The sequence below is a fragment of the Hemitrygon akajei genome, chromosome 3 (assembly GCF_048418815.1).
Source record: "Hemitrygon akajei chromosome 3, sHemAka1.3, whole genome shotgun sequence".
Classification (NCBI taxonomy): domain Eukaryota; kingdom Metazoa; phylum Chordata; class Chondrichthyes; order Myliobatiformes; family Dasyatidae; genus Hemitrygon; species Hemitrygon akajei.
In genome coordinates, this window is record NC_133126.1 from 24,749,805 (window position 1) to 24,762,664 (window position 12,860).

Sequence of the window (12,860 nt, forward strand, 5' to 3'; positions counted from 1 at the left end):
GTCAGACATGTGAATGACATGGCCTGTACAAAAGAACCATCCAAGTATAACTAGGAACTCAACATTAAGAATGTTGGCCAAGGAGGAAACACTGTGGTATCCTTCTATAGGATTGAATAGCCTATTCTAAGAAATCCTAGTGTCAGGAGAACATAGGAGTGCAGGAATGACCAGAAAGATTCTGAAGGTGATTGACAAGGTGGGCTCTTTCTTAAAATGGGATTATCTGGAACCAGGGGATGTTGTGACAGAATAAGGAGTCATTCATTTCCAATGGGCAAAAGAAGGAACCTGGAATTCTCTGCCCCAGAAAGCTATATGGAGGCAGAATTCTTGTACATATACTATTCAGGGAATAACAGACATTTTATTACATGGAATAAAAGGATGTTGGAAAGTGAAGTTGAAGCCAATAACAGATAGTAAAAACAGCTTTTTCAAGGGGCAACTTAGTTTCTCTTCCTTCTTGTATTCTTATATACACTTTGGGTAAATAAACTTATCTATTCCCCTCCTCCACTCTCAACCTTCCCATTACCCACACCTACCTTACTTTGGTTTCACTATCTTTATTCCATGGATTTCTTCTATCAGATTCCAGCTTGTTTAGCCTTTTCCCCCTTCCAATTATCACCACCTAGCTTCTCCCATCATTCCTACTTACCTACATACCTCCCCCACTAGGATTCACCTATCATCCGTCAGCTTATGCTCCCCCCCCCCCCCAGTTCCTTTTATTCTGACTTCTGCCCCCTTTCTTTCCAGTCCTGATGAAGAGTCTTGAAATGTTGAGTGTTCATTTCCCATCACATACAGCCTGGCCCAGAGTTCCTCTAGCATTCTGTATGTGTTGCAGCAGAAATTCCTGGGGAGGCTGCGACAGGGCACATCAGAGCAGGTATCTTCAAGAAAGTGGACACCCCCAGCTGCAGTCACTGCTATCTGCCACAGGGAAAGTCGCATAGCAGTCCTCCTCTCAACTTATCAGTGGCTGAAAGGTTGCTCCCTGAATCACAATATAGGTTCCAAAAAAAGTCATGATCTTCACTATGTGAAAATTGCATTAACACCATAAAACACAGGAGCAGAATTAGACTATTCAGCCATCAAGTCTACTCTGCCATTTGATCACAGCCAATTTATTTTCCCTCTGAACATCATTCTCCTGCCTTCTCCCCATAACCTTTGATACCTTTACTAATCAAGAATCTATCAACCTCTGCTTTAAAGATACCCAATGACTTGGCCTCCACAGTCGTCTGTGGCAATGAATTCTACAGCCCATCTCTGTGGACATTCTTCTACTTTGAGGCCGTGCCCTCTGGTCCTCTACTCTCCCACTATTTGAAGCAACTTTTCCATCTGGAACATTCAATATTCAGTAGGTTTCAATGAAATTCCCCTCATTCTACTAAACTCTGAATATTGGCCCAGAACCATTAACTGCTCCTCACATGTTAACCTTCTCATCCCCAGGATCATTCTTGTAAATATCGCCCAGACCCTTCCTATTTCACCACATCCTTTCTTAGATATGGGGCCTAAAACTGTTCACAATACTTCAAACGTCGTCTGACCAATGCCATATAAAGTCACAGCATTACACTCTTCTAAGCAGTAAGGCTGATAAACAACTCCACCCACAAACTCCATCACTACATTATTATTTCCTCTCAGTCTCCTTATGTACAGCCTAGCATCATTTTATGGACTTATAATCAATGTATACAAGCTATATTTATTGTGGGTTTTCTTCTTATTATTATGTTCTTTATTTCATTCTCCTTTACATTTGAGTACAGGAAATTACATTAACAATCTTGAATCTTATATTCTAGTCCTAAATACAATATTAAGGCATATTCTAGTCCAAGAGAAACGCAGGCCATCATCAGCATATTTATCCTCTTTGACCCAATAAAAAGTCTTTGACTTGGCTGAACTCAGCAGGTCGGGCAGCATCCATTGAAATGAGCAGTCAACGGATGCTGCCCAACCTGCTGAGTTCATCCAGTTTTTCTATGTGTTGATTTGACCACAGTATCTGCAATGTACTTTGTGTTTACTTTGACTTGGCTAGTTGATCATCTTTAATCTCCATGCTGCACACGTTACACAATGGTATGCAATCTGATTCAAACCTCAGTACAGCCAGTGCTAGACATAGCACACCATTTTCACAAGGCTTCCCACTGGACCTGAGCTAATCAATCGGATAAATGAAAAACTGTTCAAGTTACCGCCACCCAAGAACTGAGGGCAATTCAACCTCACTCATTGAAATTCAGGTGAAAACGATGCTTGTACACTTTAAGTCCAAGTTATAATTTGGTCTGTTCAGTGAATCATAGGACCAAATCAATCACAAGATTTTCTGCAGATGCTGGAAATCTTAAGCAACACGCACACAAAATGGAGGAACTCAGCAAGTCAGGCAGCATCCATGGAGGAGAATAAACCGTCAAGGTTTCAGGCCAAGACCCCATGTCAATATGCCTTACACTGAACAACAAAACAAAGGACATTTATCAACTTCGCCCCAAAAACATCCTTGTCTCCCTGACATTAAAGATTGATTTGATTGCACCCTAATAAACATCATGGATTCCCACTTATTACTCAACAAAGGCTGGCGTCAATCATGCCGGCACAGCCTTTGGATAACTGAGGAAAAAATGTGTTTGAATTTCAGTGTCTTAAACCAGTATGTGGTCTGTTGGGCAGCTCTCCTACCTTGAGACATGGATTAACTACAACAGACACATCATAGCACTGGAAAGATATGCTGTTGGTAACAAAATCCAAATCATGGGTCAGATTAGTGAACCCATGTCAAGCTCCTCTCATGGGAAACATCCCCACTATTGAAGATCTAATTACATCCAGCCTGCTCTATGGAAAGGTCACGTGTCCAAAACCAGAGACCTGATCCAAGTAGCTCCATCAGATCAAAAACTAACAGAACAAAGATAATTCAAAGATATTCTCCAAGCTTCTCTGAGAAAGTGAATCGACCCCATAAACCTGGGGATCCCTGGTTCAATGTAAAGAAACAACATTCAGAGTGGAATTAACAATGTCACATCTATTCAAAACACAGAGTGGCTCAATATAAATGGTAGAAGGAATGCACCCCTCCCAAATTACCCACCAGCAAACACCTTCTGCCCCATATGTGGTTAAATCTGTCCAAGTCTGCCAAAATGGGCATCAGGCACCTCAGAACCCACAGAAGCAAGTCATCTTCCATCTCAGGAGATTTCAGTAGTCATAATCTTGCTCCCCTGATGTACTCTCTGCCTCAACTGATAAAGGAAAGCATTAATAGTTGAACTGCTACCTGTGGATATACTGTACTCACCGACATCTTTTTTCTTCCACATGACCAAATACCCCATAAATTTGCAGCATATTCCTGTGCACTGCCACAACTCTGCACATGGATTGCCTCACATTTTTCTATCCAATTAACCAGACCATTTATATCTTTCTGAAGCTTTTCTCTTCATCACAAATCTCACAACTTTTATTCCATCTGCAATTTGTTATCATACGCCTACATTTGAGGTCCAATAATTAATATATTATTGAAAACACAGAACCAAATACTCAGGAACTGCTATGTACGCATATCCTGCACTTGTCTTTGTGTTTTCAGTCCCCCACCAACCAATCTTACCCAATACTCAATGATCAACTTGGATCAAACTTGATGTGCTAATATAAACATATATATACACATATACACGCTTAATTCATTTTGAGGTCACTATTTTGCTCAATATAGGAAATAAAAATATAAATGCTGTGCAGGATAGATTTACTAAACTGATCTCCTAGTTAAAAGAGTTGTTTTGAGAAATCAAGATGTTCAGGCCACATTAACTGGGGTTCAGAAACAAAGTGAGACATCCTCTTTGAAATTTACAATAAGTTTGAGGGGGATTGATCAAATAATCATCTCTGGCTATAGTTTCTGCAGAGTTGATACACTGAATTCAAAATAAGCAATCATTTAAGACTGAGAAGATTCTCATTTTCAAGCGGGGTTGGGAATATTTATAATTACCCACCATGGAGTAAGGTGGATGACCAATCACCAAAAATATCTTGGGCTAAAATTAATTTTTGAGACAGCTGGAGGCACATGAACTTAAGACTGTGATACAAGCATGGCAGGGTTTGTACTATGAGGCTTATTCCTGCTTTATTCATTATATTATTAGCAAAAATTACAGGAAATAGAGATGGTGAGAAATGTAATTATAAATCAGGAGAAATATTTGATGGGATTTGACAAGTGATGTTCCTAAGTACTCAATATTTGAAGAGTATATTTAGTATTTTGCCTCTGTAATCTGGTATTATGCAGGAGCAGAAAAACACAAGAGTGAAATGTTCAATGAGTTAAGGTGCAAGGTCCTCAACTAATTTGGATTCAAGAACTGAAATATCTTATGATGACAGGCTCCCTAATTGTGGAAGCACAAAGTGATTTGGCTGTCCATGTTAAAAAAAACATGGAGCCATTTTACAATTTATCTCAGTGGTATTGGAATTGAGTGTAGAAATTATGCATATATGGTCAGATCCCACCTGGAGGATTAGACTCGTTTTCCCTGACCAAACTACAAAACAGTACATTTCTGGAACAACACACTAAACTGCCAGGTTAAATTTCAAGAACAAGTCACATAAATTTGCCTGGAATTTAGACTGTCAAGTAGTGGGCTAATTAAAGTATTTACAATAATTGAGAAATTCACTGGAGACATAGGAAAGATATTTCACATCCCAACCCTAATCAGGACAATTGCTTAATTTCCATCTTTTAACATTCCAACTGCATCACGCTTCCCCATTGAAATCTTGTTATAAACCCCAAATAAAATGGAAATAAACTAAGTGCATTATGCTTTGACATCAGTAGTATCATTTATTATTTAGCCATACAGCATGGAGCAAGCCCTTCCAGCCCTGTGAGCCCCACTGCCCAGCAACCCCAAATAACCCTAACCTAATCACAGAATAATTTACAATGACCAACTAACCTACCCAGTATATCTCTGGATCGTGGGAGCAAAATGGAGCACCTGGGGAAAACACACGCATTTTACAGGGAGGATATACAGAGACTCCTTACAGAAAGGGACTGGAATTGAACCCCAGAATAGCCCAAGCTGTAAAAGCAGCACACTAACCACAATGTTACTGTGGCACCCATGGAACATGATTGATCCATGATTTGCAATGAAATAAGGAATCACTTCAAGTCAAGTCATTTTTTATTGTCATTTCAACCATAAACTGCTGGTACAGTACACAGTAAAAACGAAACAACGTTCCTCCAGGACCCTGGTGCTACATGAAACAACACAAAACTACACTAGACTACAGACCTGCATAGGACTACATAGCTACAGAGTAGAAATCTGGAAACATATCAAAGACGATGAATACTGAACCAATTTAAAACTGAATTTCATATTTTTTTTTTACTAAGGGCATCCATCACTGCAGGACTTATATATACACAGGACAAAGCAGCAGGCAGGAAAAATCATTGGACACTACCTGCTCAGCCAACTGTCTTTTCCAAAAGCTGCCTTCTGGAAAGCACAGTAGGGCTATCAAAACAAAAATTTAATTTCATCTTAAATTTCTTACCCCAGTTAATTTGATCAACCTCTGCAGTTGCTCCCCATACCCCCCCCCATTACCTCAGCCACTGCACTGCAAACACTTCAAAAGCACTTTTCATAATGCATGTATTTATCCACATTTAATTGCATATCTGTACTTTAATTTCTTATTTTATTTTAATTTAATTTTTATAATTGTTAAATGGTGTTTTTTGTTTCATGTAGCCAACACACCACAACAAATTCCTAATACTGGCAAATACAGATGATTCTTGATCCAAGAATATGAAATAGGAGAGAGATAAAAGAAGCATAACAATCTAATTCAATGGTGGAACAAACCAAGGAACTTAGTGATGTACTTATTTCTTCAGTGTTTGGAGCACACACACACACACACACCATTCTCTATGCAAGCTGCCTGATCTGTTCAGTAGTACCAGAATTTTCTGTTTTAATTGCAAAACAAATTTATGTTCCCAATGTGCCAAGATTTTAGAGTACCATGAAATGATGGTTCATAATATGAGCAAGTGACACCACAAGTTTAACCAGTGGGGCCAAGTGACATCAATAACCAGCTGGAGAGGTGTTAAAATGACAAAACATGCAACAACTACATTTCAGTGTTACACAGCTATTTGTGCAAACAAGATCCTGATTCTCACCAGCAAGTGGAGTTCAATGACAGAATTCTGTAACTGCACCATTGCAAATCAAAGTGTGAACATTCAGCCCATTGAGATTCTACTAGCATTTTGGAAAAAAACTAATCTTGTTTCTACTCTCCTGCCCTTCACTGTGGTGGCAAAATTGTTTTCCCTTGAAGTAGTAATCTGTGTTAATACAGTTGCAAGTATTAATTTGAAACAATACTCTCTTGTCCTTTAAGTGGCTGACAAAATCCCCTTTTACCCCCTTGAAGTAGTAACTTTACTAGCAGAGTGCAAGAATTAATTTGAAATCATCACCGATTAGACAACAACATGTTATGCTTGGGTATATTTATTTTTAAAAAAAATAATTACTCGAGGGAAGAAATGTTTCGAGTTTTGCAGTGTATTTTCACACACTGAAAGCCAGAGCATGGTGACCCCGTGGGGATACACTGACAGACATTAAGGGAGAAGAAAGGGAATGAAGAAGTGTGCAAATGAAAAATAAAAGGCTCCCAATTAGAAGGCGCGCTGGATAAGCGGGAGACAAGTTAATGAGGATGGTTCGGCGGCCTGCGTGTGCCTGCCTTTATAAGCAAGCGACCGCTCTCCCCGTGACGTAGGGCCGGAGGTACAGCCCAGCCAGGCGGCGGCGGCTATAATTGAGGCGGCGGGCGGAGCAGGAGCCAGGCCTCCGCCGCCCTTGTCCCCGAGCGCAGAGGCTGCGGGCAGTACCGTGGATGGACAGATACCGGCCTCGCAACGTCGCAGGACCCCGCTCCCCCTCGATATTTTCCTCCGTTCCTCTCATTTACCCTCTTGCATCAGCCCCTTTCCCCTCTACGCCGTGCAGCCGGCCACAAACAAAATGGCTCGCCCCGAGCCTCATCTCCTGCCCGTATTCCGCCAGTGAGCCCTCCAGGAACAGTGTCTGTTGGTGTTTGGACTTCATCCCGTTTTTATATCGCATATATTTCTCCCCCACCCCCAAATAACAACGTGCAAATCTAAGATTTTCTTGGCTTATTCCCATTAAGATTTCAGATGCCTCTCTCAGGGAGAGAGAGAAAAAAAAACCCTGGTTCAACCACCTCAGAACAACCTTTCAGCTAAAATAAAGGCCCGAGTAAGAATGTATTTAAGCAAAGACTCCCAACTTTTGTTTTGCTGAATCACCCAAGAGAAACACATTTTAAATATAAAACGGGAAATGACTAAGTAAGTGGGCGAAGTGCTTTTCTTATCCTTGCTCCAGTTAATTAAAAATCAGAAGTTGAAGTGAAAATTTTCCCTCCAACCCAGGAGAAAAAAAAAGAACATATATCCAGAGTGGAAATTTGCTTTTACTTCTTGTTGCTCTGAAGCCACACGAAACCCACGCACTTTTGCTGCGGGCCATCTTAATTTTGGTGCTTGCTCTAGTTAACTTATTTTTGGAGAGGTGGTAAAGGGGGACACAAAAAAAGTTATTAAAATCATAGAATAATTTCCAGTCGTATTTTAAACCACAAAGTTGCAGGGATTTCCTTGGGGGTGGCGATTATTTTCAGCAACAGACAAACGACACCCTTTTTTAAAAAAATGTTTTTAAAAACTGTCTTTTAATAAACACCCAGGTTGCGAGGGAGACGAAAAGGAGAAATTTGATTATATGCACTCTTCAAAAAAGATATAAAATGGTTCCCATCTTAAAGTCTCTTTTATTTCGGAGGATAAAAAAACAACCACACTCACACACAAAAAAAAATCTTACCACCGGGTTTGAGTTGGCCGAACTCGCCATGTGGATACGGATGAGAATTTAAATGAATTATCCAGGTGAGGTGCGGCTTTTGTATTTTTGGAAAAAAGGGCGATTGATAAGAAAAAAATAAACAGAAATAGGCAGCTGCCTAGAGCGGGCTTCGGAAAGCCGTCCGTCCTCTTCCAGCGAGCGCTTATATACTGCCGAATGGAGCTTCAATTGCCGCTATAGGGAGGGTCGTGCAAATGAGGCGTTGCGTCATCCCTCCTCCCCGACACCCACACCGCTATCGCGAGAGGGAGACATCCGGGTGTCGCACTTAGCCGCCGAGCCTGCTGAGAGTTGTAGTCCGACACGTCGCGCTCACTGCGCATGTGCCTCCGGGAGGCGGGGCGCATTAATTGCTTGAAAGGCTCAGATTTAGATTATTTTTGTTTGCACGGTTGAATGGGGGTGAAGTTTGCATTTGCTACAGTGTTTTTTTCCTCTCGCTTGCAAGACGTCCTGAAGCACCTTACAATCAATGTGTTGATGGTGCTGAATTTAAGGTGGGGGTAATATGGGAGGCAGGGTTTAAGGGTCGTCACAACATTGTGGGCTGAAGGGCCTGTACTGTGTACAGTTCTATGATGACTTTTTTTTAAAGTGCAAACGATGTGTAAACTTAAAAGTTAAAATAATAATCCACATTAAATAATAATAAATCTGAATAATTGGCAGGCAAACCCAGCTCCTGCAGACAGTAGTGTGGTCACAATATGCAAGGTGCTGCAGGAACTCAGCAGGTCAGGCAACTTCTCTGAAGAAATGCCCACTGTCCTTTTCCCTCCATAGATGCTGCTTGACCTGTTGAGTTCTTTCAGTATCTTGTTTCTTGCTTCAAGTTCGAGCAGTCCTTTCTATTTTGGTAATGTAGTCACAACCAAATGTTATGTGAACTTCCTTTGGGTATTTCCATGCACCCAGCTCTTTGGGTGATGAGAGTCTACATTGGACTTTGCCCAAATTATCACAAGCCCAACCCTCCCCACCATTGGCAGTATCTACAGGAGACACTTCCTCAAGGAGGTAACATTCACCATCAAAGATCCCCACTATCCAGGTCATGCCATCTTCTTGCAGCTATCGGTACAGAAACCGAATTCCCACACCGGCAGGTTCATTAACAGCTACTTCAAGTTGTGAACCAACTGGCACAACCCTAATCACCACCTCAGTATAGCAACACTATAACCACATTGCACTAAAAGGACTTCTTTTACTCTGTCTTTACTTATAAAAATTGTGATACACTTAAGTTTTTCTTGTGAGTGCTGCTTATTTGATGCTATGTGCCTGTGACGATAATGCAAGTGAGTTTTCCCATGGCAATTGTGCATACATGTATATATATGGCAATAAACTTGACTTTAACATTAACTTCACGTAGCTGTCGACTGACATGAAATGTCATGAAATTTGTTCTGTGACAGCAATACAGTGAAATGCATAATAAATAAATATTTTTAAAATAAATAAATAGTGCAGAAAGAGAGCAAAATAGTGAGATAGTGTCCATGGACCGTTCAGAAATCTGATGGTGGAGGGGAAAAAGCTGTTCCTATAACATCGAGTGTGCACCTTCAGGCTCCTGTACCTCCCACTGGATGGTAGAGGGACTGTCGTCGATGGCAAGGGTCCTTAGTGATGGATGCCACCTTCTTGATACAGAGCCTTTTGAAGACGTGTTTGATGGTAGGAAGGGCTGTGCCCATGGTGGAGTCGGTTGAGCCTACACCCCTCTGCGGCATCTTGCAATCCTGTGCGTTGGAGTGTCCATACCAGCCAGCGGTGCCTCCAGTCAGATTGCTCTCCACCGTACAGCTACGTATAGATATTGGCCAGAGTCTTTGGTGAGAAACCAAATCTCCTCAAGCTCCTAATGCAATTGAGCCACTGGTGAGCCTTCTTCAAGATTGCATCAATGTGTTGGGCCCAGGAAGCTGAAGCTGCTCACCCTTTCCACTGCTGACCCCTCAGTGAGGACTGGTGTGTGCATTCAATTCCTTCATCTTGCCGATGCTGAATGCAAGGTTGCTGGTGTGAAACCACTCAACCAGTTCAAGTTCAAACTCAAGTTCCGTTTACTGTCATTCAACCGTATTCATGTATACCGCCAAACCAAATAAGGTTCCTCTGGACCAAGTGCAAAACACAATACATACAACTCCCACACACAACCCATGAGCAAGGTTACCACAAATGAATTAACAAGCAATAAAGTGCATTTATGACTCAAGTTAAAAAGTAAACAGTATAATGCTTCATACACGAGTAGTCTCATGGCCTGGGGGGTGGAAGAAGCTGTTACCCATTCTCACAGTTCTTGGCCTAATGCTATGATGGTAGGGGTCAAAGAGATCGTTGGATGGATGGGAGGGATCATTGACAAAGCTAAGGGTCCTGCATACACTACACTGTGCTCCAGATAAATATCCCCGATGGGTGGAAGAGAGACCCCACCACCCCCCCCCCCCACCCCCATGAACCTCTCAGCAGTCCTCACAACCCTTTGTGCGGTTTTGTGGTCAGATGCCTTGCTGTCTCGTACCAGACAGTGATGCAGCTGGTCAGGACACTCTCAATGCTCCTCCCGGAAAAATTGCTTAGAATGGGGGGGGGGGGGGGGGGGGGGGGAGTGTGCTCACTCTCTTCTGGAAGTGGAGAGGTTACTGTGTTTTCTTGACCAGACAGGCGGTGTCGAGAGAGCAGGTGAGATTATCTGTCACGTGCACTTGCAGAAACTTGGTGCTCTTAATTCTCTCCAAGGAGGAGTGTTGTTGTGCAGTGGGGGGGGGGGGGGGGGGTGGTCAGCCTGCACATTCCGCAAGTCCACAATCATCCCTTCAGTTTTGTTCACGTTGTTGTGCTTGCACCATTCTACATCTGCTTTACATCCTCTCTGTACGCCGTCTCATCATCATTGTTGGTGAGGCCAACCACTGTTTGGTCATCGGCAAACTTGAAGATTTGGTTTCAGCCAAATCTGCCAGTCCAGTTGTGCATCAGCACCGTGAACAGCAGTGGGCTGAGCGCACAGCCCCGGGGGCACCAGTGCTCAGCGTGATGGAGCTAGAGATGTATCTCAGCCAATCTATCTCACTCCTGTACACCTCAGCATCTCGAATTGCCCTTTGCCTACTGAGTGGCTGTGTTGGCCATTTCAGATTCAACCACCTTCTTCTCCCCCTTGCAGAATAGTAATGAACTACGTGGTTTATACAACTGTAAGCATGCACCAGTCTTTCCTTTTCTCCCATGGTCCACTCTCTTCTCCTGTCAGATTCCTTCTTCTTCAGCCCTTTACTTTTTCCACCTACTACCATGCAGTTTCTCATTTTATCCTCCCTCCCCAGGTCACCCACCTTCCCCTTCACCTGGTCTCACCTATCACCTGCCAACTTATACTCCATCCTTCCCATCCCACCTTCCTATTCTAGCTTCTACACTATTCCTTTCCAGTCTAGGTGAAGGGTCTCAGCCTGAAGCATCAACTGTTTTCCTAGAGCATTTTGTGTGTGTTATATATGGTAGTCATTGTTAAGACTAATTACATCTGCAAATGCCAAACTACTCCCAATTTTTAAAAAACCACTATTGCTTTGCTGGGATTTGAACTGCAGTTTCTAGATTGTTCCTCCTGGCCGCTGGATTACTACTTAAGTAATTTAACCCTTGGGTGCAAGCACTCTTTGGCCTCCAGATTCAATGGGACATCTTCCATTTTGTTCAACACTAGCTCAGGTGGGCACCTTGGTTAGCGTGGGCCAGTTGAGCCAAAGGGCCTGCCTCCATGCTGTATAACTCTATGATACCATGTTTAACAGGTGTACCATGGAGCACCATCTGACTGGACATCACGGGCACTAGCCTCCACCCATTGAGGATATCTTCAAACGGTGATGTCTCCAGAGGGCATCATCCATCAGTAAGAACCCTCACCATCCAGGACATGCCCTCCTCTCATTGCTACCATCAGGGAAGAGGTACAGGAGCCTGAAGACACACACACAGTTTTTTTTTTAAAAAGGAACAGCTTCTTCCTCTTTGTCATCAGAGTTCTAAATGGTCCATGAACACTATCTCAATATTTTTGCATTATTTATTTTAAATATATTTTATTATACAGTAACAGTATTTTTATGTATTGCAAAACAAATTTTGTGACATATGTCAGTGATAATAAACCTATTCTAACTTTGACATTTCTTGTGTGAAGCTGTTACCTCTTCCAATTTCAAAGTTCAAAGTAAATTCAAGTTTATTGTCATTTAACTACATACAGTACATATATAGTTATAGTGTATTTAACCATATAACATATATAGAAACAAGACATTTCTTCGAACCAGGATGTGAAGCACAGTAGTACTTATAACACACTTAGCACACGATAACTTATGAAGGCAGAGAGAAAATGAACAGATGAATCACACATAACTCAAAGTGAAGTGTATTTGATGCACCATCAATAACTCTCGGAGACGTGAGGTGAATTGACCACCACACTACATCCTGGAGACTGAGACCAGGGCTGTGTCTCCAATCGCCTTTATACCAGGGTCCGTGGGAGGAGCCGCAGGAGCAGTCAGCGGGGGGGGCATGTCCAGACAGGTATATGTAGTTCACCACAGTATTAATATTAAATATTGTAAGGTACGGAACAGATGAACAAGTGACACTGAATACGATGTGGCCGGGAGTTCAGAAGCCTAATGGCCTGGGGGAAGAAACTGTTTCTCATCCTGACCATTCTTGGTTTGGTGCATCGTTGTCTCC

The 12,860-nt window shown here is 42.2% G+C and overlaps 1 protein-coding gene across 2 annotated transcripts in view; it reads right to left on the bottom strand.

The window, feature by feature from the left end:
• Positions 1-8,245, bottom strand: part of gtf2a1 (general transcription factor IIA, 1) — a 53,397-nt gene extending 45,152 nt beyond the window's left edge. For both annotated transcript variants that reach the window (XM_073039362.1, XM_073039361.1), the window contains exon 1: positions 8,052-8,245. In XM_073039362.1, coding sequence (XP_072895463.1) covers positions 8,052-8,081 — 30 coding nt within the window. In that variant the 5' untranslated portion in view covers positions 8,082-8,245. The remainder of the gene's footprint in view (positions 1-8,051) is intronic.
• Positions 8,246-12,860: the final 4,615 nt, after the last annotated feature.